We start from the raw sequence: 27,982 nt of genomic DNA, 5'->3' as shown, positions 1-27,982 counted from the left end.
AATGTTTGGAGAGAAAGGAAAGAGTCCATGAGGATGGTTTGCCCTGTCTGTAACCCATTTTCAAAGGCAGATCATTTGGGGCTTCTTCCTACAATCAGGTGTGTATTTGAAAGGGTTGTGAACAGATGTTTACTGCTGAACTGTTCATCATGAATGGTATCTTAAGCAAGAGATTGAGCCCTGAATACAGGTATAATGATTATAAAACAGTTCTTGTTTCTGAAGGAAGAATTACTTAGCCCCAAATAGGACAGGCATTAAAATGTTCCAGCTGAGAAGAAAAGGCCATTTAAAAGTGCTTCTTAATTAATTACTTTGGATGATCCAATAAGTACAACAGTTGTGGGGAAGCCTTTCAACTCTGCATTATTATATACATGAAAGAAAACCCAGAGATCATGAGGCTAGATTTCAATCCTGGGATGCTTTTTATACAATGGGTTGCTAGCTAATAGTTTAGTATTATCTATTGATTTTGTTCGTTGGGATTATCCAACATCTTCAGTAAAAATGAATACAGATTTAAACTGGTTGTTTCTGTACATAATCAAGTAACAACCACTTATAGAGGATTATTTTATATATCCTACTGCATTGCCTCCCCATCTACAGAATAAACAATAAATGCATTACTAGACTGCATGACAAACTCTTATGGCAAACTGCATTGTGTTTGTAAGTAAACATGACCCTGACACAATCACCATTCAGAAAAGAGCAGAACAGGCACATCTCCACTTACTTTAGCAACGTTGCTGCAGTGCACTAAGATTTTAAAACCCAAAGACTCGAGATCCTAAAAATCTATGGGGATTATACTGTGTGGAAACCTACTGCAAAGTAGAGGATGGACATGTCCTCCACCTGTGCTGTCTGGAACTGCTGTGTTCGGTGGGAATTATCAGTGCTTCCTTTCATTGTTATAGCTGTTTTAAGAGTGGGAAACATGTAAAAACCAGCATCTCCAAAATAGCCAAGGATATAATGCATCAATTTGCCCTATCTTTTCTGAATAACATGAAAGATCTGGGCTAAGAAGATGCTGACACACGAGTTTTTCTGAATTCTTTAAGGTGTTATACCTGCCATTAAGGAAAGTCTCAGAAGATGCTAGGGCAAAAGAGGGAAGTTTCTGGATAAAAGAAATCCCTTTAGCACCCGTGTGGTTTTGCCCTGTGGCTCTAAAGGGTGTGCCTGTTCCAAACTGGTTGTGCTCCAGTTTGTTGCCTGGCAGACCAGCATCATAAGCATTACAGAGGCTGATCAGCAATCCTGTTTGACTTTTTTTTTCCCCCTGGGAATTGTATAAATGATACTTTTTTAAACACAATATTGCTATTCCTTTTCTGATTTTTTCTGTGGCCTCTACTGCTCATGCAGTGTGTTTGTAAGACATGCTTAACTTAAGCAACAGTACTTCACCTAACAATTTTCTGTTGGCTTATTTTAGAAATATATCTGGTGACACAAAAGAGCAGAAGTGGACACTAGGATACAGGATTTAAGAAATAAGTAAAACTCATTGCCGTAGAAAAAAAATTGAGTTTCTGGGTTATCTGAGCAACAACCAGGTCTTTTTGAAGACAAATTTGCTAAATGACTTGGAAGGGGAAATTCGTATGACTTCCAATAAGCTCATCTTCTTAGTTAGTGAAGATCTAACCAAATGTGGTAAACAACAGGTTGCATCCACACCAGGGTTTGGGAAGGAGGTGAAGGTATTGCTAGGCCTTCCTCACTGGAAAATACTGCATGGGCTATATGGTAACGACATGCAGATGTTCAAGCAGCTGGACCAGTTACCAGCAGTGCAATTCTTGAGGTAGTTGTCAAAGCTAGGTGTCAAGTTTTTGGAAAGTTATGTCTTTGGTAGAAAATCTGCTAAAACATCTTCAGCTGTAAAGATATTGCTGTCAGTTGTGAGGCTTGTAAGTGGATGTTGAAAAGATCCTGATGCTCAAAACCAAAGTTCGAGGTCAGGAGATACAAGGAAGAGCACATGAATCAGCTATAACATGCATATGAAACAGCTGCCATTGCTAGCCAAAAGTTATCTGAATGTATTCAGATCGTCAGTCTGATTACACCTTACCCTCACCATTGCTGTTACATGGCAATTAACAGGTATTACACAAAAGAAATTTCCTTGGGGTGGCAGGGTATCTTAATGTCCTTGGACTCATCCGTCAATGCACATTCACAGAGACGGATGGGGTTCAATTTGCTGTTCACTTGTCAGGACATCTTCATTCCTCTCTCCCTGAACAGTATCTGCTGTTCCAGAATAGTCATTAAATGTTCCAGTAAGAGTGGATTTTATGCTATGTTTTGAACTGGTTACTTAAAACACCTCTTACTCATGGATAACACTGGATGTTTTTTTCTTACCTCAACCAGAAGGATTTATCATTTGAATATATTTAAAGCTTGTTATTTCAGTGCTTCTGTTAAAAAGGAATTTTAGTGGTGCGTTTTGTAAAAGCTAAATCATAAAGTCATAAACATGTCAAGATTAGCTAAAAACATGTTTTAGCAAGCCCAGACATTCATCTGGTAAAGAACGTAATTGTCATGTTCCTAAGTAAAACATTGCTCTTGGGAGTACAAGACAGCTGGTGGTTGGTATTATTTTTTGTTAGTTTTGCTTTAGTTGCTTCTAAGAAAACATTCATCATAATATTTTTTTAAGCAAAATTTCATTCAAAGCCAACTTTAAAATGTAGTAAAAAATTATATACTGAGCAAAAAATATTTTAGCCAATTTTCACTTTCTAGGAGGGCAGAGAGGAAGGGACAGTGATGTTTTTTGGTCAAATCCAGTGTCTGTGATACAGATTTTCAGAGGTGTTCCCAGACATCCTGGAAGGGGAAATGCTCAGCACACAGCAAAATACGGCATCACTAAGTCAGCCATAGTTTTCATTAAAGTATCAACACCCCAGGAGCTCTAATAGCCGCGAGGAAACTGAGCGTGTTGGAATAATTACTAACCATTGGTCCGCAGCTCCCTTTTGCTACCTCACAAAATATTTTCATACTGGACCAGCTACCTTGGTCTTGTAGCATTTTTACATTAGTATATATTCAAACCATCTACACTCCCAACAACAGCATGGTGGTTGTTTTGGTTTTGGTTTTTTTTTTTCTTATTTTGCACTTGTGGGAGTTTGGCGGTTATGATCTGCCTATTCTGTTGAAACATGATCATTTTTCTCTGTCTGTATCATTCTGCATTATGTACGTTGGAATTTTTTGAAAACAACATAAAAGCTTAATCTTTCCCCATTGATTTAAAACTGTCGTTTGGAGAATGTCACTTATTTCTCTACCAGTTAAGAAAGTTGCTGTAACTTTGAAACCATTAATTTCTTCAGCTCCTGGTTGGGTGAAAAAAAAAATAAATTTTTTTCTATGTAGTTCACAAGCCTTGTTTTCAGAAGAAAATGAGCCTCTAATGGAAGTCTGGTAAACTCCCTCTCTTCAACTATTTCACTGACAGGCTTTTTATTTTAAAAGAGATTCCTTTGTGACACAGGCTTTTGCACCTGTTTTTCAGTATGTGCATTATATGCTGTATCAAAGCACTATTTCCTTTTCATGTATGGCAAACTGGTTTGGACATGGCTTCCAGGAGGCCATTATAGAGAGACAAAAGACTTCACAGAGTCCTTTTAGTGCAGAAAGGATTTGATAAATGGCCTCAAAACTTTCGGATTTATTTTCACACAGTTAGCCACGGCACTGGTCACTTAAAGTCCTGAGAAATCCTATTATTTAATTATGTGCTTCTTTTCCAAAGTAAAACGTGCTGTTCGGCACTGTGAATGATGAGTTAGAACCATTTAAACCTATTACCAGTACAGGTGACATCTTCAGAACTTCAAGAAAGAGCCAGGACTTGACTTTGTCATTTTTTCAAGGGTTTTAAAATGAACCAAGTATGTTGCATTTGGAGTTATTTGTGCATTTCTTCTCCCTCTGGCAGAATACACTATGAACTAAATAGGTGGTACTTCAGTTAAAGCTCTCCTCTCCTCTCCTCTCCTCTCCTCTCCTCTCCTCTCCTCTCCTCTCCTCTCCTCTCCTCTCCTCTCCTCTCCTCTCCTCTCCTCTCCTCTCCTCTCCTCTCCTCTCCTCTCCTCTCCTCTCCTCTCCTCTCCTCTCCTCTCCTCTCCTCTCCTCTCCTCTCCTCTCCTCTCCTCTCCTCTCCTCTCCTCTCCTCTCCTCTCCTCTCCTCTCCTCTCCTCTCCTCTCCTCTCTTCCTTCCCTTCCCTTCCCTTCCTTTTTTGACCTTAACACTCAGAGCTGAGGTCTTTCTGTAGTTGAACTGCAAGTGACACTGTTGCATAAAATTCCTCTCATTGTGTTGGTATTTAAAGCCAGGGAAGAGCATTGATTTTACAAAATCCCCTTCACTAAAATGCCACTAACAGACTTTCCCCAGGCTCATGTTATCAAGAGGATACAAACAGACACCACATTTTCCCACTTGGTTTTTCTTTTTTTTTTCAAAAAAAAAAAAAATTGGGCCTTTCTTTCCATAGTTTTACCCCTAAATAAGAAGAAACACTAAACTGTACTCCAGAGAAAAGCTGTATCAATACACATCGGACTGAGAGAGCAAATCACAGAAGCTACAGACATATGTACCTTTCCTACAGTATTACATGAAAAATACCCTCCAGGAGACACAGAAACATTTTTTTCCTCCAGGAAAAATAAGATACTTTGTGTGTACATGCCAAGAGTTAAAATCACAATAAGCAAATTTAGACTAACCTTTGAAAACTCTGAAGATACAGGCAGAGTTGTACTATTTAAAAGGAAAATTTTAGTGTAGATGAACCTATAGCTTAATTAGTACACAACATTATGTTCCTATTCCTTAATAGCTGAAGTTATTATGTTTACACAGACTGACTGACTGAAAACAAGCCCTTGAAACTGTGTTAATTACATTCATGATTCAAAGTATTATCCTGCCAAGATGAATTATGGCTTGAAGTTACTGCTTATTGTTAGTAAGGTAGACTATTCAACAGAAAAAAAGGTTCACGTACAGATACATGTATTCATCATACAAACAGATGCTTATCTGAGGCAGATATAATTTCATATATTTTCCAGTTTTGTATATATATAAATCCATTCATGTTCCCTGAGTCTGTCATATTTTTAATCCTTGTTTCACTCATACTTAAGACCTTTGGGTCTGGTTTTGATTCTTCAGTACATCACAGACACTTCATATATACAGTGTATACTGTATCTTCCTGTCTTCTGACCATGCCCTTCCGGGATCAGTAGGAAAAGACCGATTTTTTGAGGCATTTTTGCTATAAATATGTCTCTAGGAGGACTTCTTTTGGTGCTAAACGTTAACCAAATAGACATTGCAAATCTGACTTACTGTTTTTCCCTGTCAATGACCTTAAATCCACAAGCGTATGCCTTTGGCATTCAAATTGAAAATATTCCAATTGTGATTAAAATTTTGATTTGTTATTTTTATGGTGGTTTTTAGCAGGGATTGAACTAGGGATACCTCAGTTTCTTACTGCATTATATGAACTGCCTCCTCATCCATGGCATTTTTAAACTATGGAAAGGATCAGTTTGTTCTACCGTATTTCCTTATTGTTCGTTGGATAAATTTGTGTATAGCTGGGAGCTGAGGATGTTGTAGCTATTAGAATTTTAAGGAAAATCTTTAAGAAAAGTGCATATTTTGTGTATTATGATTAAATAAAGCACACTTCTTTAAATATGTTCTTTATGCAATGTTTGATAGTATATTATCCAGAAAAGTTATGACCATTTGAATATTTTCACTCCCTTAGTGTTAAACATTATCACTTTGCTGTAGTGAGAACTTGAGTCACACCTATTTGCCACAGTTTTGCCAATCTCTGTGGGGCGTGTTGGCATCCACCCCGAGGAGAGGACTTCTGCAATGCATTGGGTTAGTGGCAGGGTCAGATGAGTCCCCTGGTTTTGGTGCAGTCGGGCTGGACGAACAGGCATACCCTCCCCTTGAGGCACAGGCGGGGCATCCCTCCAGCACGTAGCAATATCTGATTAATTTTAATTTAATTACTTTGAACAAGAGAAACACTGCTCCTTTAGCATCCCTCTTTGATGAAGGCATCACATAGAGCTTTATTTTTTTATTGTAAAATGTGGGGCTTTCATTCCTCTAGGAAGAAATAGCTAAAATCTGGTTCCCAACAGGTTCAGACAGCAGCCGTAGGGCTCTTGGCCACTTTACACAGAACTAACGCTTGCCATTATTACAGTACCCGTACCAAGGTATAAGCCGCTAAACACATTTTGGCACTGGGTGTCAGGTCATCTTGGGGTGGCGCACGTGCAGGTTTGCACCCAAAGAGGGCTCTGAGCACTCTCCCCGGGGGAGGTTGGTGTCACCATCGGGGCCAGACGTGTCTGTGGAGGAGAGAGGAGGCAGATGGCCTCTGCAATGCATTTGCAAACAGCTGTGGGGACTGAACCCTTACTGCCTTCCCAGGGGCTGGAAAGTAGGAGGCTGGATTTAATTGAGCACTCGGACACTCTTGCAGCCCTAGCAGAATTATCGATATTATTCTGCCATTTTGAGCCTGCCAAACAATCGATGGCTGGCTCTGAGAAGTGGTCAGGCTGGACCAGATGTGGTGTTGCACCCATATATAGAGCTCAAGTACCTTTTCATATGGAATATTGATATTTAATTAAATATTCAATACCAACGTGTTAATAAAATTTAGATTATTTAATCAGATAAAAGTTTCTATGTCTTAAGACCAAAATTAAAACTACACAGACCTTTAATTGACTGTTCAACAAGTCACCAAAAAAGTTTGAAAATAATAATAAGGTGTTTTCAAAAGTGAGCCCTGTTCTATCCCTATAGTAACACAAAAGTTGTACAGACTTCCAAATCTATCTAGGGATGATGGAAAGGCACTGGGCATAGCACCTCAGGCTTCAAAAACGACATAAAAATTACAAAGGGAAAACAGAAGTTAGGTGTAAAATATTTATACATTGAATTTATGATAGCACAGGAGCTGTAACAAGGCTGTGTACATTTCTTACACAAGACCTCGAATGAACCTTAAATAAAATATAACCTTAATTACATAAAGCAGAATGGCAGAGTTCCCATAAATTATATTATACTAGAAACTTACAAGAATGAAAGTTATAGAGGTTGTCTTCCAAGGAGTTATGTATTATTTAAGGGCTACACAGACTTTATAACAGAGGTATCAACAGACCCATAAAGATGTTGTCTATTAAAAATGAATTTTTATTATATTTTGCAGCCAGTGTTGTCCCTTTAGCATTTTTTTTTTACTTTTTTCTTTTAGATTTCTGAACACTGGAAGCTTTTCTTAAGCCAGGTTTCTGTTCAAGGCATAACATGCAGTTTATATACCTGAAACGAGAGAAGAAGGGCAGTAATGGGTACCCAGCTCTCCCCTCTGGTTTTAACAGTGACTCACTGTCAGCTGTGTTAAATACAGACCTTGCCTCACAGACACTGACACAAACCAGCTTTGCTTATGCTCTCCAAGAACAAATCAATGAAAGGCCCAGGATTTTGCTATTTCTACCCTCAAAGTCCCATTCACACACTCAGTGTGACACTAACCAACATCTGTGTTACAAGGTTGGGTTCTCAGAAGGCTTTTCTCAGAGGGAAAGGAATGTTGCACGCAATCTCTTACACAAGTCTCTTATATCCCCACGGTGGGACAGACTGAGCATGGGACTTGTGCGGTCCTCAAAGCAGCATCTCCCTCCTGTCCTTTAGCCTCAGTGAAACAGCAGCAAGACCGCTGTCTGCCAGGTTTGAGAACTCTCCAAACAAGTTAGAGAGGGAAAAAAACCCAAGTGTAGGTTGCACTTGGGTAACTGTACTTATTGTTTCATCAAAACATCTCATATCATTAGTTTCAACATCAATATTGCCCTTTATGAATGGACTTAACCCTGCTAGGAGCTCTGCAGAAGGTTACATGTCTCAGCCTGACAGAGCACGACGTTGTGGGTGCAGACCGGTGCAGAAGGAAGCAGCAGCAGTGGCACTCATGGCAGGGTCCCAGGTCACCAAGCAGCCGGTCACACAGTGAAGCGATGTATCTGTGGATATGACTCAGCTCAAATAGCCCTGGAGACATTTCCAGCTTTTACAGTTCTACAGAGTGCTTAGGATGCCCAGAGCTTACTTGGGCAGGCAGATCTGGAAACAGAAGAGCACATAGCACAACGGAGCGCTGTTATAGCCATACATCCCCTGCCTTCCTGGGCAGGCTGAGCTCTTCTCCGCCATGTAGCCATCTGCACGAGAAAATAACATTGCCAATGAAATAAAAGCTACCACACACCTACCACACACCGGGCTGTCCCTGATAAAATAATATTTTGTCAAATAATCGTTGCAGTAAAGGAGAGTTTCAGGATGCAGCCAGCTCATTCTCCCCTCGTAGTCAGAGAAAGGGTCAAGATGTTGAAATGAATGGTTCAGACAACATGTATGAATGTAATTGTGTCTCACCAGACAGTCACGCTGTTCAGATGCCGAGCTTCCACTGATGGGAAATCGGAGGGGTGTGCATCCATGCATGCGTGTGATTTTCTGCATTCACTTGAACCACACTAGACTTTTTTTTCATAGCAGAAATTGGACTCAAGTCCAAGTTTACTGCTGTCGGGTCGCTGTGACAGCACTGTGTCTGCTTCCATGGACGTCTTCTCTTACACAGTGCAAGTTTTCACAGAAATGTGTCTTTTTCTTCTCTTCCTGGGAAGGACTTAATGTCCCCATTGCTTTCCAGAACAGGACTCTCTTACAAGCTTCCTGACATAGCAGTGTCATAAGGGAAGCGATGTGACATGATTTGAGAGTGCTTTAGCTCTTCCTACGAGAGTTCCTATGGGTGACAATTACTCCAGCAGAACTGGAGTTTTCCTAGGGCTACTTGTGTTCTGACAGCACCAGCACAGGCCATCATGGCAGAAGTGAATTTTGCCAAATTATTAATGTCTGCACACTGTAGGAACAGTACACAGTACAGGACATTTTCTAGGTGAAGTCTTTGAAGTACCACTTCTCTTAGAGTTGTTTCTTCTGCCTCTCTTTTAGAAGCACAAAATATCCTTACGTAGATAGCTCAGTGCAGAATGCTTCTGAGGGACGGAGGGTCAGCATCTTTACAGGTATCTAAGACTTTCTATATTTCTCTTTCCTAATTACTGTTTGCTTGATGATCTTTTCACTGCAGTTGAAAGTCTTGGTCCTATTTAGCTTGGTTTTCACCTGGGATGATCCTCACTCATTTTCCAGTGACTGTTCCACTAGTGAAATTCATCATTTCCCCAGTGAGTCATGACCAAAGTAGGGCTGATAGAGAAAAAAAGGAAAAGATTAAATCAAATAAATAGAAAATGCATTAGGAATACAGCCACAACATCACCGACAAAGAGCTCTGATTGTAGGTTAAACTGCAAAGCTGTTTTGTAATGATATTTATATTTTTAACATCACAATGATTCATTATTGTTGCTATAGTGTTGCGTCCTTTTTCTACCCACTTCCTCTTTGTGGGAAAGGCAGGAGCAGCAAACTGCACGCATTCAAAAAGGAAAGAAAACCTCTCAGAAAGAGAGATGTTTTGCAGAACAGTAGAAAGACCCAAGCTCGTGATCGAAAATTAACAGTAAAATCTATGTGTCTGGTCCTAGTCTTCCTACACACGTTATACTTGGTGCTCCAGGCTTCATTCATGAAGGATTAGGATTGGTGAACTGTTTCTCACACTCTGTCACGGTGTCAAGCATACCAGGAAATGAAAACTGAAGGTTTCATTAATGTAACCTGCGAATGTCAGGACATCCAGAATTAAAACATGTGCTGAACCACGTACCACCAGGCAGACGGACATCAGTGTAGGTAATGATCCAGGAGAAACACTTAGAGCAATTGGTAGTGCTGGAGTAGTTTACAACAGAAAAGATGAAATGACCTAAAACTGGCCTGCAGCAGGCAGCTGGAATCCCTGAGGCCCTGTGTGTGTGTGACATGCCAGGACATGGGTGGCATGAGTCCCCTGGGCTGTGTCCCTTGGCTGTGTCTGGGGAACGGGGATGTGATGGGGCTGGGGCACCCGGGCAGAGTGAGAACGGCTGGGGGGGACGGCTGCACAGCCTGCTCACAGGGGTCTGGCTTTCGGAGGCTGGCGCCTGTTTTAATTCTTTTCTAGATTTTCAGAGGCTGATAAATCAAGGTGATGAGGAAAAAAAGTAGAGAAACTAGATATTTTTTTTAAAGTTGCTTAATTATAGAAAGTTGATGCCTGTTTCCTTGGATTTCAATATAAGCATGTAACTGTTGTTAGATTGAGATCAATATTTGCTTAATGTTAGTCATTATTTACCTTCTGCTTTAGGAGAACTTCCTGTTAGACCTCAGTTCTTCTTATCAAACTGTCTATTGATAGGAATTACAGCTGCTTGCTTTTCTTTGGTTATACCCAGCACTTGCTTCAGGAAATCATGAAGCATGATTATATTATACTATCAGTGTGTTTACACTTTTTAATTGTTCTTTTGTATAAGTAAACTGTATCCTCTTGGAATATGCACACAATATAACCTGAACACATAGGTGGGTTTTAAAGCACTTTACAGTGCACTATGCACTTCATATTAGAAGTTTTGCTGCCAAGACAAAATCTGCAAAATTATTTCGCGTAGGAGGTGTGCACTGCTTTAGAAAACTTCTACTGACTGTATCTGGCATTTAAATTCCTTCCAACCTCTGAAAGTGTGGCTCCGCTGCAGAGAAATTCAGAATTAGTGTGAATATTCAGCAAACAAATCTGAATTATTGCTGAAGCAATAGATCAAAAAACTGAAACCACAATAGTTGAAGGAAAATTGAAGCTACAAGGAATTTAGTTGCTCAGTTCAGCCGAATATTAGGAAATATTGCTGGGACTCTTTAGCCTGGAGAAGAGAAGGCTGAGGGCAGACCTTATTATTGCGTACAAGTATCTAAGGGGTGGGTTGAAGGAAGATGGAGCCAGACTCTTTTCAGTGGTTCCCAGTGACAGGACAAGGGGCAATGGGTGCAAGTTGGTACATAGGAATTTCCATTCAAATACAAGAAAAAAACTTCTTTACAGTTAGGGTGACAGAGCACTGGCACAGGCTGCCCAGGGAGGTTGTGGAGTCTCCTTCTCTGGAGATTTTCAAAACCCGCCTGGATGCAGTCCTGAGTAATGTGCTCTGGGCAATCCTGCTTTAGCAGGGGAGTTGGACTAGATGATCTCTAGAGGTCCCTTCCTACTCTTAAGATTCTGTGATTCCGTGATTCCGTGAAAGATAACAGCAGTTTATAGTAGTCAGTGGATCATGGGACACAGGCAAATTGTATCATACTGATTTCAGAATAGAAATCTGATTTTTTTTACTAAGAAGCCCTTTTTCATTGCTGGGCTGGTAAAGTTAGGATTTGTCATGCATCAGTGGTGATAATATAGTGCCATATCTGCAGACATATCTAACAAATCAATAGAAACACTTTTCAGTACCTTAAAAACATTCAATTTTCCAAACTCAGAATGATCTGATTCCCACTTGATTAACTATAATCTTGATTTCTACTTGAAATTACTCTTTTTCAGGAAATGTCACCCAACTTGTAAAATAAAGTTCACTAAATTTCATCAGCATTCTCTCATACCATAAAAAAAGTCACGAGTGGTTTTTTTCCTGCAGTTGTTTCCTGTTTTTATTTCTTCATCACAAGAAGCAATCTTGTTTTTTCAAATAATCTCCAAGTGTCAGCCACTGCTTTTATTTCCTCTTTTATATGATTTCATAATTTCATTCTGTATTTGCTTCCCAGTCTGCCAATTTAACTTGTTTCTCTTTCACTGTTAGGCTGTACGGATCAGACTGCTCCTCTAATTGCTCCCTAAGTCATTTCCCCTCTATATATTTGTCTGTTGGTTTCTCTTCTATTTCTCATGTTTGAGTAATATCCTTCAAACTGCCAGGACTGAAGTTTTTCATGCAGGACTTATAAAAGGACTCAAACATGAAACGGCTGCTTAACTATTTGTGGTTTATAGCCTAAAATCAGGTTTGGTGCAAGAACAAAAGATAGCAAATGTTACAACCATTTATAGAAAAGGCAGCAAAGATGTTCCTGTAAACCACAGGCCAGCAAGTCTGTCTCCCATAGAGGCACATTAGGAAAGTGTAAACAAGAATATAATTAGTTGTGACATTCAAAAATGTGATGCAGCTTTTGCGGAGGGAGGTCTCATCTCTCAGAAATTACAGCGTACCTGGACATTCAAAAAGCTTTTTCACAAATGTCTTCATTAAAGCCTCCAGGTAGAAATAAAGAAATAAAACTCTAGTGGGATGAAAAGTGGAGTCCTATCGTTGATAAATAACTGTTTTAACAAGAATAGAAGAAAAGTCTAGGTATCAATATTCAGCTTTCAAAATGGAAGCTCAGCTCTCTGCTCAGAAGGGTCTTTGAGGCTCTTTGCTGACACCTGTGCATTTCAACAGTCATAAACAATATAAGAAAAGAGATAAATGAATAGGTAACATTTCCTTAGGACAGAGAAGTATTCAGGATAGACATCTGTAAACCTGACTGTAATGAACTGTTGAAGAATCTCATATTACTGAACAAAAAAGTAAAAAATTTAGATGAGATTCAGTGGTGACAAATGCAAAGTAACACACGTGGAAAAAGATAGCTGTAACTACAGCCAGCCATTGAAGAGCTCCAAGACAGCCATCAAGGGTTGCTGAAAATATCAGTTCAGTGTCAATAGCAAGTAAAAAGACACACAGCAATTCCTATGAAAAAGAGAGCAAAGCACAACACATCAGTATGTCCTGCAGAAATTCAAAGTACTTTTGCATTGCAAATACTGTATATAGTTCTAGTCCTGCTCCTTTATCTTTGAAAGACTATTAAGGTAGAAAAGAAACAAGAAGGGTAATAGGGCTGGTTAGAAGTATGTCATAGACTGAAAACTAGAGATTAAATGTGATAGACGTCCTCAGACTGGGGAAGAAATGAAAAAGAAGGAAATAATAGAAGTCTGTAAAATCAGAAGGGGGAAGGTGAAGGGAGAATGTGCGTGGAGAATGATGATTACTACAGCTAACTGCAACAAGTAGGAAGCTTGAAATGAATTGTCAGGCAGCACGTTAGACAAAGACTTATTTTCCAGAAAGCATAATTACATTGTGGAACTTACTGCCTCAGGTTTAATGGAGACCAACAGTATACATGATTTTAAAAGGGAGTTGACAATATTGATGATCAAATTGTTAAACGTGATGTCCTCAAAGTCTCTAAACTGCTGATTTCTGCAAGCTGGAGGACATCCCATATAAAAATCACTCTGTTCATATCTTCTTCCCTATTCATACTTGCTTACATTTCTTATATTCACTGCCAAAGACAGCAGTCTGACCCGGTATGGCTATTCTGTGTCCTTGCAGCTTGGTCCTGCTCACCCGAGGTCTCTAACCCCAGGGCAGCTGGCACCCCTCACCTGGCAGCCAGAATGGGGATGACTACGCCTGCAATAGGTGGAAAGCAAAAATATGGCAGTGGCTTCTAAACCCATCACTTTTGCTGTAAGAAAAGCCAAGCGACTAGGAAGGCTTAGGTACACAACTGCGGTATGCATTTGGATGGTTGATTTGACAATGGCAATACCAAAAGCTCCATTTTCTGAGAATTGATGTTTTTTAGTCCCTTGCCCTGTAGAGTATCTGAAGCAGAAGAGAGGGGATAAATACTGCTTTTGCTATTGTCTCATCAATCTTCTGGAAAATATATGGTGAGGCACTAATGCTGTGTCTTGGTGGGGGAACACAGGTGCACTGTGCAGCTGCCAGGTCTGGGTGCATGTCCCAGGTTCACGTGGAGATGTCGACCAGCTCTGTACCAGCCTTCGCTTATGTCTTCCCATGCAAAAGAGCAACCGCAAGCCCTGACCAGGTCCAGGACGCAGAGGGGACATGTGGAGATATGTCCATGCCTCCAGGAGTTATGGACATAGATGCCGCCAGGACAGACATTGCTGGGCTAAGGGTTGTCTTTGCTTTCAGAGAGAACCGCTCATGGCTTCTCTGATGCTCGAGTAATGTGTGTGATCCCAGCACACAGGCAGCAGCCTTATTTCGGTGTCCTTAGGTTACAGGGGCGAGTTTTGTTGTGAGAGCTTTCACTGCCCTCATGAACAGAATTCACTTATATGTAGATCCTCTGTGTTTGCACAGCACAAGATCATCAGTAATTTTACTAAAACAAGAGCAAATCCTATTGCCATACCTTTTTGTCCACGAATGAGCCACATTTTTCCTTACAGAAATTTTTGGGGAAAAAAGAGGCAGATCCCACTAAGGAATACAGTTTACTTCCAGCTGGTGTTTGCAGGGCTGTTGTATGAAAAGGGTTTTTGAAAGAACTCACTTTTTAGTACAGATTAACATGCAGTGCATTTCTAGTTTGATGGGCAGCGGGAAAAAATAGGAAAAAAACTTGACCTGAAGTTGCATAGGAACAGTTTCTTTTAGGTCTTTCAGAAAGATAAAATATAATGAAATTTTTCATAGGTTTGATTCAATCATTAGTTAAATGTTGTGTTCCATTTTAAGATTATGAAACTTTAAAAATCTGAAAGATTTTTCAAAGTATTTTTTTCCATTCTTTTTACTTCCAACTGATTTTTTTTGACCAATTGATATTTTGAAATGAAAAGTTTTATCACAAAAATGACAAAGGAGAACATTTAGTTTCATTTCAACTGTTTCAGCCTTTTACAATTTTGCCCTCCTGCATTTCTTGGCTGAAACAATTCTCGAAATTTACTTGGATTTATGAATATTTCAAACATTTCAGGAGTCCAGTTGGAGAAAAATGTACTTACTGTCAAACAAGTCCTACTCTATAATACAGCATCCCAAATTAATCCCAGGTGTAATACTGTGATAGTCAAAGTTAACCAGGCATAGCGTGTCCCAATACATGGAAATACGAGACATTTCAAGAACCGAAATTATTTCTGTAACTAAAAGCTTATAGCTCATTTTTGACAAAGGATCTTTGAAGGAAAATATACTTGTTAATATCTTTACACTGCATTTAGGTTTTTCATTTTAATACTTCTTTGGAAATGATAGCATTGATTGCTACATATTGAGATTTATAAATAGAAAAATGAAAAAAAGTATTGCATTTACTCCAGGAGGTCAAAACAGTGCCTCTGCTGAAGAGGAAGAGCTGACAAGGGGTGGAGACACCATTAGAGCCTCACTGCCTCTCTGGATCAATGTTCTGCATCTTCTGATATTTATAGCTCATCGTGCATTTCCCGTTATGCCTGTTTCAAAATCATGGATCCATAGAATCATAGAATAGTTTGGATTGGAAGGGACCTTTAAAGGTTATCTAGCCCAATCCCCAACGGGTGCCTTTGTGAAGCCTTTGCTAGTGGGTTTTTACCTACGCAGAACTGAGCTCAGAGACAAAATCCAGTCAACTGAACCAACGAACCTGAGGCGCTCAGGCTCTGGCCGTGATGCCAGCAGCAGGATCCCACCAAGAAGGGCCTGTGGGAAGCATCCCAGAGGTGTAATGCCATGCTGGAGGTGTGAGCCTGAACTACCTTTCTCTTCCCCGGGCGTTTGCTTTATGCTGTGGGAGATGCATGCCGCTGCTCACCGCCCTTCGCCTTGTGCCAGAGGCTCCCCTTCTTTCCGCCCCTGCCCAGCCGCTTCTCTTCTTCAAAGCGCAGGGTGGGCCAGGGACATGACAGCCCCCACCTCCATCCCCACCTGCTGCTTGGGTCAGATCCCACCAGCTGCCAAGATATTCTCCTTATCCATTGGTTTTTACGGGTCTGTCCACAGGGTGGAGGTCATGACTTGCATATAAGCCAGACTGCACAGAAAATAAGGATCACAACTAGGATTACAGAGGGATCAGGTCATGGAGCAGAAGAGGAAGGTAGAAAGTGAGTGGAAATAGTTGTGTGTCAAGGGGAACAACAGCAAAAGTTCTTGTCACAAAGAATGTTTTGTCTATGTGGTTTGTCTCATGGTGCTGTTCCCCACAGCACAGCGCTGCAGTCCAGCTCTCTCTAGCACAGAAATTTCATGAGGAGGCTTGAGCCTCTTGTAGGTCCTCTGGATGTTGCAGTTTGGCTGTGGATGCAGGCAAAGACCTGACGACCCCGGAGAGCCCACGCTTAGGGCTGTCATTCCGAGGGGGTCGTGCAGGAGGGGTGAGGGCGAGGGCTGTGTGAAGCAGGAGCAGCGTTAGAGAGGAATCTGTGCTGGTAGCAGGTTCCAGTGAAGAGACGATGAGTGCAGGTCAGCACTGTTGGAAACATGGTCTCCTCACGCTGCAGTTGTCGGTCTTCCAAGGACAAGCATATCACACTGAATATGATTTCCTTTATTTCCCAGAGCCCAATGTCTTTATTTCATAATTAGCATCTCACAATTACAAAGACAGGGAAACAAATAACCGTCTCTTGTGTTCAACATGATTTTTCTATCCTCTCAGCAAGATTGTTTTGGCTTAATTAGTCAGTTTTATTAATCCTAATAAAACAGCAGCAAAGTTATTTATCATGAGTATTACTTCAATTTGCTCAATGATGTTCTGGACATGCTGTTTATTCTTTAGTAATATCTTATTAAAGCAAGATTTCAACAGTTTTAACCAAAACAAAATTACTATTTGCAGGCTTTAGGAAGGGAGGTATTTGAGAGAAGACTGAAGCACCTCTGACCTGAGAAATCCCACAACAGGGGACAAGACCAGAGGAGACTTTTGTTAAGACTCACATACAGACTTGAGCTGTGGAGTGGGCCACAGAGAAATAGGAAGACTTCAGCAATGCTGATTTAAAAGAAGGCTGCTAATGGGTGACTGACACCAGGGTGAGACACAGGGCAACTCTGATGTCTGCTGGGGACCCCCACGAGGGGCTGGCTGACCCTGTGAGGGGCTGCCTCCTCCAGTATGTGCTCGCAGCCTGGGCTTCCCCAGCCAGGCTGCAGTGGGTGCTGGCTGCTGGCTGATGTGCCAGTCACGCTTACAGGAAGAACTAAGTGAGGCCCATAAAAATTTCACCTTGGGTTACAAAGATGTGGTGGGGATGGACTCTTGCAAGGCAAGAGCCACCCCTGGGTCAGACCCATGGTGCAGAACAGCACCAGAGAGAAGAAAGCGGGTGCAATAACCCCGAAGCCTGGAAGTGATCTGAGGCACAAAGGGGGACGGAGCGAGCCTAGCAACCAGACCAAAATTCAGACCTCCACTAAACTCTCTTTTCTTTCCAGTGCATTTTCTTCGTCTTTCTGTTTAATTCTGATTCTAGAGGAAATGCTGGCATGAGTTTCCTTCCCCTTACTGCTGCGGCATGGTCAAGCACCAGTGGGTAACAGCTGGGGAGACTGTCCTTGCCTTTTTCCAGAGCTGAGCTGTACCACAGGGATTTGCTTCCAGTTCTTCAGTCTTGCATGTGACAAAATTCCTGACATGATAACTAGAGGTTTATTTTTTTCAACTGTTCTGTTTTGTCTTCCAGGGTTTGGCATGACCACCCCAGCCACCGTTGGAGGCAAAATTTTTCTGATATTTTATGGCCTTATAGGATGTGCAGGGACCATTTTGTTCTTTAACCTGTTCCTGGAGCGCTTGATCACTGTCATAGCCTACGTCATGAAGTCCTGTCATGAAAGACAGCTGAAGAGGAAAGGGGTCCTCCCTCACAATGGCCGGCGGGGCTCGGGAACCTCTGAGGTGGACAGCCTGGCAGGCTGGAAGCCCTCCGTGTACTACGTCATGCTGATTTTATGTGTAACATCGCTCATCATTTCCTGCTGTGCCTCTGCAATGTACACACCGATTGAAGGGTGGAGCTACTTTGACTCGCTTTACTTCTGCTTCGTGGCCTTCAGTACCATCGGTTTCGGTGATCTGGTCAGTAGCCAGAACATCAAATATGAGAGCCAAGGCCTTTACCGCTTTGGCAATTTTGTCTTCATACTCATGGGGGTGTGCTGCATCTATTCCTTATTTAACGTGATCTCTATTGTCATCAAACAATCCATAAACTGGATATTAAAGAAGCTGGACTGCAGGTGCTGCCACAGATGCCAAAGAAAATTATTTCGTTCACGGAGGAATGTGGTAATGCCGGGAAATGTGCGCAGCCGGAGAAACATCTCCATCGAGACTGATGCTGTCAATGAAAGCGACACAGATGGACGCCGGCTGTCAGGCGAGATGATCTCCATGAAAGACTTCCTAGCCTCCAATAAAGTCTCACTGGCCATCATGCAGAAACAGCTGTCGGAAACTGCTAATGGCTATCCGAGGCAAATGAGCTCTAATTCAAAGCAAAATGGATTCTCTGGTGGAGTTGGAGCCCTGGCAATTATGAATAACAGACTGGCAGAGACAAGTGTGGATAGGTAAAATAATAACAGTGAAACAGTGTGAACCATTTCAACAAGTATAGAAACAATGTGAATCAAGTGGAAATAGCTAGGGAGAGAGTGTTGCCAGAGGGTGGGATGGATGTGAACAGCATACCTCCTGTTGGAAGACCTCTGACACTTTTTTGGAGCTATCACTTAATGTCTTTGCTCTTTGAATTGCACCGTTCTCAGCCTTCCTTCTTCCCCTTCCTTCTGTTTCTCAAACAGGTCACTGCAGGAGAAATTTGATGTAGCTTTCAGATCAATTTTCCATGTCTTGTTCTCCATTTATGTGAAATACAGATTTCAGGTTAAGAAATCTGCGGTATGGGAAGAAACCAAGTGTGTCTACTGAACACATTCTTAATTCGATGATTGTTCTGAGCTTTCTGTCTTACTCTCCTCATACCTGTTTTCTGAAAGTAGCTTATCTGAGACCAGAAGAGGAATCAGCCTTTTCCTGTCATACTGCAGATCTAATTTAATGGAGTAAAAAAAACCCCAAACTATTTTCTTTTATATATCACTTCTTAAAATGTATTCCTGTTGTGAAATAGCTCGGCTTGAAAAGCCAGCTTCTGCTGCCATTAATATTTGTGTGAATCTGGAGTAATTCTATGAAAGTTGGTAGGACTACGCTGGAGGTATTGTGATGTGAATGAGAAGACAATTTGGCCTTTAGAATTTAATTTAGTCTTCCATTTAAAAGGATACTGTCAAAAGTGATAGAATAAAAATTTGTCCTACTTTTGTTTTCTTCTCTCCATTTGCAAAACGTGATTTTTTTCTAGGATACTTTTTCTTCTAGAATTGAATCACTGTGGCTTTCTGTTTCAAAAATACAAAATTAAATTGGAAACTGCCATGCTGATGAGTTGCATGAATTATTCCACAATAAAAATCAGAGACTTTTCCAAATTTCTATTCGTATTACGCTGAATTGTGACTGATGCAATTGAGGATCAGCATTATGTAATGCAACTAGTAACTGAGTTTACACAACGGGCTTTAGTACGCAATTAGATTGCCATGCCAACATTCAGTGTATTATTATAAGTGACTACAATCACAAAATCCCTTTGGCAGTGTCCTTTTTACCTTTCATGTAATTCTGTCATTCTTCAACTGTTTTTCTGGCTTTCAGTGATGATAATGACAGGGTCTTGATTAGGGAAATAGAAAGTGTTTAACTCCTCATTTTTCTCAATGAAATGCTCTGAGTGTTCATTATGACTAGAAAGGAGACTTCAATGTGAAGAATAATAACAGTGAGAAGAATATGAAAACAGGAAACAAGGTGATCTGTAATGACTGTGATTTTGTATTAGGTAACTGGAGAAATAAGGGATTAAATTAACATAAAGTCTAGCAAGAATTTAAGGAAGACTGAGCTGAATTCCCTATTCTCCTTTAACTGTGCAATGCATTAAAGCTAAACAGTATGTGAGAGTGTAAATACGCAGAATTGGTCACAAAGGACCTGATCCAATTCCCCCTGAAGAGAACAGTACATGCATCAGGATTAAATGGTTTTTCACAGCTAGAAAACCCTGCAGAATACGATAATTTTAGGGAATTTAAAACACCAGTATGCAGTTCTTAGTTTCTCTCATTTGGAACAATGCAGATAGCCTCTTCAGTTTAATTTTGATTCATTAATATCATATCCTTTTTCTTCATTTTGTCCAAAAGTTCTTTTTATTTAGGTTCCTAATACTGTAGGATAACATTTTAATACTCACTTTAAGCAATATTTGAATTTGAAAACAAAAACATCCCTCTTGGAATCCTTTCTTATAACAAGGTAAAGCCAGATATTAGATTAAACAACTGTACTTAACTATTGAAAAGTATTGCAAGCTCTTTTTGACATATTACAGCTAAAACGTCCTGAAGAAAAGTTGAAACTGCTGTCCTTAGTTACAAGGAGAGCTTCAAGCTGAAGCCATTAGTCCAAATTCTGGTACCAACTCAGCTGTGCAGCAGTGATCCCTAGTAGTATCTCTTCATATTTGCATCCACGTTAAATCCTAATCAGCTCCCAGACCCTTACTTTGGTGAGAAAAGCATTCTTTTTTCTGGGGGCAGGTTACGTATTAGCAAAAATTGGCACTCAGTTATTTTAGATGATATTATAGTACCCAAGATCCATTACATTGTTACACTTTTTTTTTTTTTTCCCCAAGACCTTCTTTGTCTCAACTTCCCTGAATAAAACTACTTGGATATAAAAAGAGAAAAGTACTGCTCTGAAGCCTTCTTTCCAAATTTATTCAGCAATGCCTCTGTTCACTGCTTGTAACCCCAAGATCTCATTGTTACAGAAGTGTTCCTCATGCTGCCAACTAGCAGAAAGAGTTTAGGACTCGACTTACTGCTTAAGCAGGGCTGACATTCTGGGCAGAACAGCCACGGTCTTGAAAACTGCAGCTTACTTCTCCATTTATGACAATTAGTAACTCATAGTTGCAAATGTCAGATTTTGCTGAGCACTGAACACAAGAGAAGTTACTTAACACTTCTCCCTTTTCCAGATGATTGAAGCAATGCACGTTATCACCTTAGACAAATAACTAAAACATACAAGTTTCTTTAGTTCATTTATTATACAGTTCTGTGTCATCATTAATGAAGGATCTGGCTTCCATATAGGATTTTTAAATCCTTCTATATCTAATTAGTTTTCAAAATTTGATTATGGAAGTCTAAACACAGTGCAATATTCGTAGCAAATAGGTGGGAAAGCAAATCGAAGGGGAGAAAAACATACACTGATGAAAATAGATAAAACATTACAATCTGTATAGTCAATTCAACAGAGATTATTTAGCTTTCAGAATATGACACATCCCAGTAGCAGATCATTAAGATGGTCTTCAGGTAGTTTCAACTGCTCCCAAGACATGAGACAGTTATGTTGCTCCTTTCCATTCTCTGTGATACCAGGCCTCGCTTACTCATCGCCACAGGGGAATCTTTATCAGCTATTTTCAATAGATCTGAAAACATCTGTGGTTATGAAAGCAAGAGACTAATGTGTAGTCTTGATCAAACAGGTTGCGCGTGGCTGTATGAGATCTTTGGTGTGCACTAGCTCTGCCTTCATTGATCAGTCCTGACCTTCTACTCTCTCAAGCACTGGCTTCCTCATGACCCGAGCCTGCCAGTTGCAAGGCTCTCTGCAGCAGTTTTGTGGTCTGATTTCATGTCCACTGAAGATAAAGAGGGAATAAGTGCACTAATTTTGTCTAATCATCTCTGTTCAGATGTGAATTGCTGTTTCAGAGATTAAGGACCAGTACATTCTGTGACTGTGCCATCTTGTATCATGATGTCATCCTGTCCCCAAAAGACCTATGACTTTGTCATTGAGCTCCCCCTCTAGAAGTCACGCTGAACATTGAATGAGGTAGCTGTACATAGGAGACCAGTAAAATTCTTAGAGAATATTTGGGGATAAAAAGACTTTTTAGATCGGAAAGGGAAATTTCTGACTCCAGTCCAATGGTACTACGACAGTTGTTTTTTCTAAGGCATTGGACAGAGAAATCCCAAAAAGCTCAGTTCATAATGTAGCATCAGCTTATTAAAGTCATAAACCATGTGGAGATATAACCATTCACATGCCAAAACCTCCCAGAATTTAGCAAAGGAGTAACAAATGCCCATCCTGCGTGAAAATAAGATACAATAAAAATACAGACAACATCGCATTCCTTGCATGACTTTTTAAAGTAGTGATGAGGAATTAAAGGTAATAGTGTCAATAGTGTCAAATATTTTCAAAGCTGTGTAATCTAAATTTTAATGTCATACTGCTTAGCACTAAAATCTCAGTCAACAAGACAGAAACTTGCTTTCAAAATTTCTGAGTTTCCCCATTGCCTGCTATGAATTTGCATGATGGCTAATGACATAAAGGTGTGGGGTTTTTAATCCAAAAATGTTTTGGGGAAAATGTTTGATGTACTGAGGCTCTGAATCTGCACTCAACAGGTCAGGAGTACCCCTAAAATCAGTGGGTTAAGCTGCAAGTTGCAGCCTGGCAGACTGAAACTGAAAGTCCTTAATGGACTAATCTCCTGGAAGTTGGGCTTATAGTTATGCCACCCCTTAAGAATATCATTATTGTACAATACAGTTATTGCACATTGAAAGGAAATATTTAGTGCTAACCAAAATACAATCAAATACGTAAGGTAGCTTTGGGGTTTTTTTTCGCTAGTTGTAGGTTTTGTAAAATTTGTGTATTGGATGCTTTGCTGGGTATGTAGGTGTCAAAGGAGTTACATTAATTTATCTCTATGAAGAACATGGTCCTCGGTTTAGAAGGACATGAATAGGTGTTTCAAAGGCATCTAATTCCTGCGGAAAGTCAATTCACTTCCCATTGTTCATTGACTTTCAGTAGAAGTCAGGTACCTAATTCCCTTAGGCAATTTCAAAATCCCAGCCATGTTTTAAGTTTTGAATCTAAGCTGACCTGACAGTGTCCCTGAAAAGTTCGAACACTTGGAGCAAGGTTTCAGTGCTGCAGCACAGTAATCTGAATTCATTTATTTAAAAGCCTTTTATAGTGAAAGCTTTGCATCAACCAAATAGCACAAGCAATGTTTACAGTTTGTTTGATTTAATCTTGGCCTCTGCTGGTTTTAATTATATTTGACACATTTATAAATTGAATAACAAAGAGAAGGTTGGGCTGGGCATGAAAACCAAACCAGCTCCATTTCTCAGACTGAATTAATCAAGAGAAAGAGGTCAAGTGGGGGAAGCAGCTTTCTGATTAACATTATATTTGAATACAGTTCCTCGGGAGGTGGAGGGTATTAAGTTGTTTGGATGACTCCTCTCCAACGGCTGTAGAAGTGGAACTGTTTGCTATGACCTGCCGATGTCCCCACTCTGGGAACAGCTGCTCAGTGAGCCTTACCTGAGAGAAGGGTCAGCATTTCAATCAATACAGTTTGCATCGTCTGTTGTTTTGAGTTAGGTTACTAACATTTGGCTAATGCTTTAATTCCTTGGACTCTTCAAGAAGTAGTGAAGTTCTTTTGTACAATTTCATGTACAAGCTGCAGAGATTCACAAAGTGTTGTCTTTCCCCGGGCTGAAAATACTGCCAAATAGACCAGTACAATCTGACTATTTGAGACCTTTCACAGTACTGTTTTGCTTAATCCAGGAAATAAGAATACAAACCCTTCCCTCTTCCCTGTTTTCCAAACATCTCTTGTGAACAATGCCCATGCAATACTCTGTGCTTACTGCCTAAAAGATCACATTTCACTAGGAAAATTAAAGCCATTGCTCATCTAAGTGGACCAATACAGTCCTATTTTTTATCAGAGTCAAGAGAAACACAATGTAAACTCAAAGAATGACACCTGAGATCCAAGTAGTCAGAAGATTTTAGATATGGCTTATGTTTGTAGAGCTGCTTCACTTCAAACCAGAGAAAAACCCTGTCACTGCAGACTTTTAGAAGCATTGCTAAATGTAAGAACAATCTTGTGGAATAGATACACTAATTTATATATTGTTTTTCTACAGTTTCACTCTAGTATTTGCCTATAGTTTTCATTATTTTAAATAATTCGCAATAATAGAATAAAGAATATAAATTTACAAAGATTTTGAGAAGCATGCTAGTGGGATTTGTTTAAAATTAAATATCCTTTTCCTCAGGCTGCCTAGCTTTTTATAAAGGGAAAGTTTGATTAAAATTAAAATTAACAGGCTCTCTTTCCAAGCAAGTGTGCCAGTTTCTGGATTCCAAATGGATTTCCTACTAGGTGTCCGTGCGGAAGCTCCCAGAGAGAGGCAAGGTGGCCTAGTTTTCAACTTTTTCTTTTGAAATGTCTTTCAAAGCTTTTCCCCCTTTCAGAGCAATAGAACACTGTCAGTGTTTTCTGTTTGTGGTCTTATCTGAGAAAAATTAACCTTGCGTTTTGATATCTTTAGAAGAAAAAGATGCACATGAAGAAGAATTAAAATAGTCTTACATAACCTTTACATGTACTGCTTGGAGCTGCTAAAATCCTCCTCTTTTTGCTAACTGTGTCAGAGTTTAATTTCTCCAGCTCACCAAAGAGGTTTGGTCTTCTTGGTGAATAGTCACAGTTCAAATCAAAGAACTTTAAAGCTGTATTGTTCATCTGTTCTAAACGCTGGAAACAAGCTGATGGTCTGAATAGTGGGTGCTGTGCTAAGTCTGTTAGTTAAAAAGGCTGGGCTCACCATTGCTCACATCTCTGCAATGGTCAGGGAGACACTCTGTGACCAGTACAGTCCATATTGCTGCAGTAGCAGCAATTGCTGGCTATTAACCTCTGGGTGTCATATTGTCTGCATCTAGTGTACAGGACCAGAAGTAAACTGAGACAATGCTGTCCAGAAACACCAGTTCAGAAATTCACAGAATAATGTACTCTGGAAGAGGCCTCTGGATACCATCTAGTCTCCAAACCCGGTCCAGCTAGTTCTTGCCCATCTGTAATTTGCTGGGTGATGCTGCTTCTTGTCTGTAGCACTCTCTTCTCAGTGTGTTGAAAGTGCCCTTCTCATGAAATATTGACCACCACCCCATACCAAGAGGAAGTCACAGCCCTTCCTCTGCAGCTATTGCATTTGGGCAAACGCTTAGCTCTAAGTTAGACACATTTCTTTGTAAATAGCATCTGGGCAGCTGCTTTTCTCAGCCTAATACATAGCAGATGGGTATTTTGATCCCTAGGTATCATTATTGTTGGCAGTCTTATTAGAGACGGCAAGGACTGAAAAGGTCAGTCAGTCTGTCAGCCCTAGGCTCCTAGGCAGGGGTATTACCCCTTTGGCAAGCAACCCATAGCATCTTGGTTTGGCTCTGCACATCGGATTTCGCTGCATTCTTGGCTCAGGAACTGATTCTGCTCCACTGATACCAATGGAGACTTTGCTGCCGGGCTCTTTGTCTGTCATTTTTCACAAGAACTAATTTCACTTTACAAAGTAATCCAAAGAAATGTTGACTAGCCTTTTGGTTTACTTCTACCACTACTTTTACCATTGCAAATGCTAATTCTACTCATGCAGTATTGTGTTCTGCAGCAGTTTATTATCCGGGGGCCATTGTTTGGTTTATAAAATAATAATCTACTTACAAGGAAGATTTATTTAAAATTGATAGTATCCAGATTATTATCTTTAAGAATTTTTGGTAATTGCTCATTTCCTCAGCAGGAAAACTCTGACAAATACCACATTTTCCCTGAAACTTCCTGTAGTTCTGCAAGGGCAGGCTTTGCTCTGTGCTGACTGCTTGTGTCAGCTTGTTCTTTCCTTCAACTTTCTTCCCTCAGTCCATACCTGCAAGATCCTCTTCCCTCCTTTGTTTCTTTCCATTCATCTTTGTCTCCGTTCATCAAATCCTTCTCCTAGCCAAATATACCACAGGGTTTGTCGCTGTTGAATATTGCAGTTGAAAGTGGACTCACTGTCAAAAAAGAATTTTTGTAAAACAAACACCTCTTTATTCAGTGTGGATTTAGAGCCGTACCTCATCAATTAAATGTAATGATAAAGATGTGCTTTTATTATTTTTCATTCCTACTTCCACTGAAAGTAGCAAGACAGGTTTTAGGAAGTTGGAATTAAAGTATCACATACAGGTACTTGGATGGAGAGCAGCAGAAGCGTCTTTTACTCCTTGGCAGCTGGAAGGGAAATTCTGCCTCTTTTTGTACATCCAGTTGGCCTGCAATTTGCATGGATGCTTATGTTCAAAGCCTTCAAAGGCTGATGAGTTGATTCAGCTTCACGGTATCAATATTTATTGCTTTTGGCTTACTATATTTTTTATAAATGAATGGGTCTGCATTGCTCTGTGAGCATAGTAGCAACCAGTAACACTCTAGACTTCCCTACGTATTAGGGAAACAATGGTCTTGACTTTAGTTTTCTTCCTTTGGTAAGGACTAATCTTTGTGGCTGCTATAAAACACAATCGCGGCATAGAAGTTAAAGATTTTTAATTCATAAGCTTCTTGGCCATGATTTCACTGGCCTTTGAGTAGACTTTTTCCCACCAGTACCAGAGGCACTAATAAGATGTTCCTAAAGCATTTTTGCCTGATGCCTTGTGGAAACAAAGTGCATGGGAGCAGAGTGTACATGTGTGTCTGTGCGCCTCTGCTCTGTTTTAAACATTGGCCAGTTTGAAACAGAATTGCCAAAGGGGGAGAGGTTTCACACAGAACTGACTTCCTACACCTTCTGATAAATGTTAGCACCCTACCTGAGAAAAAGTCTGAGAGGCAGGCTTGCAACCTGTTAGATATAAGAAAGGCCACACAAAGCAGGTCAGGAGGAAAAGAAAGTGAGGCACAAAGAGAGAATGATGTTCTGAATGTCTTGTCAGCTGAGAAAGTGTCAAACAGAGCTTATAGCTCCCCAGACTCGCAGCACAGACCCGAAGGGAAGACAGCTTCATGCAGTCCAGTGATCACAGGCCTGTGCTTTTGTCTCATAATGTATCTAGCTTTTAGTAGAACTAGTTGTCTTTGATTGAGAAATTGTTTCATATCAGCAGTAAGATTTTCTGACCTTTCTACAAATTCCTGAAATGCCAGTTCCTGCAAAGCACGGAAGAGAGTGTTTCGATATTCTAGCTTCGCTAAAAAAAAGATCCCTTTAATCTGCCAGTATTTTAACTTTTTTATTTATAGCTCAATCAGCTGCTTTGCTAGCTGCCCTGAGCTTTGTTACCTTCTTTGGCTGCCCAAGGTTTAAAGGCCCTGTGCTTAAACAACTGAAACTATAGAAATGTGTCACCATATTTGCAGAAGATTTGGTCCTTGTTTGACACTATCTAACAGGTCTGTGCAATAGCAAGAATTAGTATCTGCAGACCAGAGTCTATGACGATAAGAAAATGGAGAACTTTGTCGTGCTCTTAATGAATTTCCAGGGTTAGAGATTCCAGTTGTCTCAGGCAACCTATTGCAGAGCATCATTAATTTTACTTTTAAACATTTTCCCAAATGCTTGATTTCAATCATCTCCTTCGCTACAGCCGACGCACATTGTTTGCATTGCAGCCATGCAGAGAACAGAATATTCCCTCCCTTTTCCAAAGGAAGGTATTTTTTACAATATCTCCTCTCTGTCTTTGCTACCCCAGACTAGAAAAGTCCCTTTCCATACATGATATTTTCTATAGTTGCTCTACTGTGCCCCAGAACCTGCTTGAACCACTTTTTTTTTTTTCCCTTTGAAGTTTGGTGCTCAAAATCAGATACAGTGACACAGAAAATATTTTATTAATAGAGCATGGAGTAGCATGATTATTTTCCACATCTTACATATTACATCCTATTCACTTGGGTTCTAGGCTGGTGCTTGCTCTTTTAAAACACTGTTGATATTCATCTTCAGCTTGTTATGTGCTATTAATGCCAAA

The 27,982-nt window shown here is 40.2% G+C and overlaps 1 protein-coding gene across 1 annotated transcript; it reads left to right on the top strand.

The window, feature by feature from the left end:
- Positions 1-17,599: 17,599 nt before the first annotated feature.
- Positions 17,600-18,541, top strand: KCNK13 (potassium channel, subfamily K, member 13). The gene has a single exon (XM_009885608.1). It carries the CDS (start codon positions 17,600-17,602, stop codon positions 18,539-18,541), a length of 942 nt encoding a protein of 313 aa, XP_009883910.1.
- Positions 18,542-27,982: the final 9,441 nt, after the last annotated feature.

Source organism: Charadrius vociferus, unplaced genomic scaffold (genome assembly GCF_000708025.1).
Source record: "Charadrius vociferus isolate BGI_N301 unplaced genomic scaffold, ASM70802v2 scaffold355, whole genome shotgun sequence".
Taxonomy (NCBI): domain Eukaryota; kingdom Metazoa; phylum Chordata; class Aves; order Charadriiformes; family Charadriidae; genus Charadrius; species Charadrius vociferus.
Note: the sequence above shows the minus strand (reverse complement) of the source record. Positions and strands in the feature narration are given on the sequence as shown.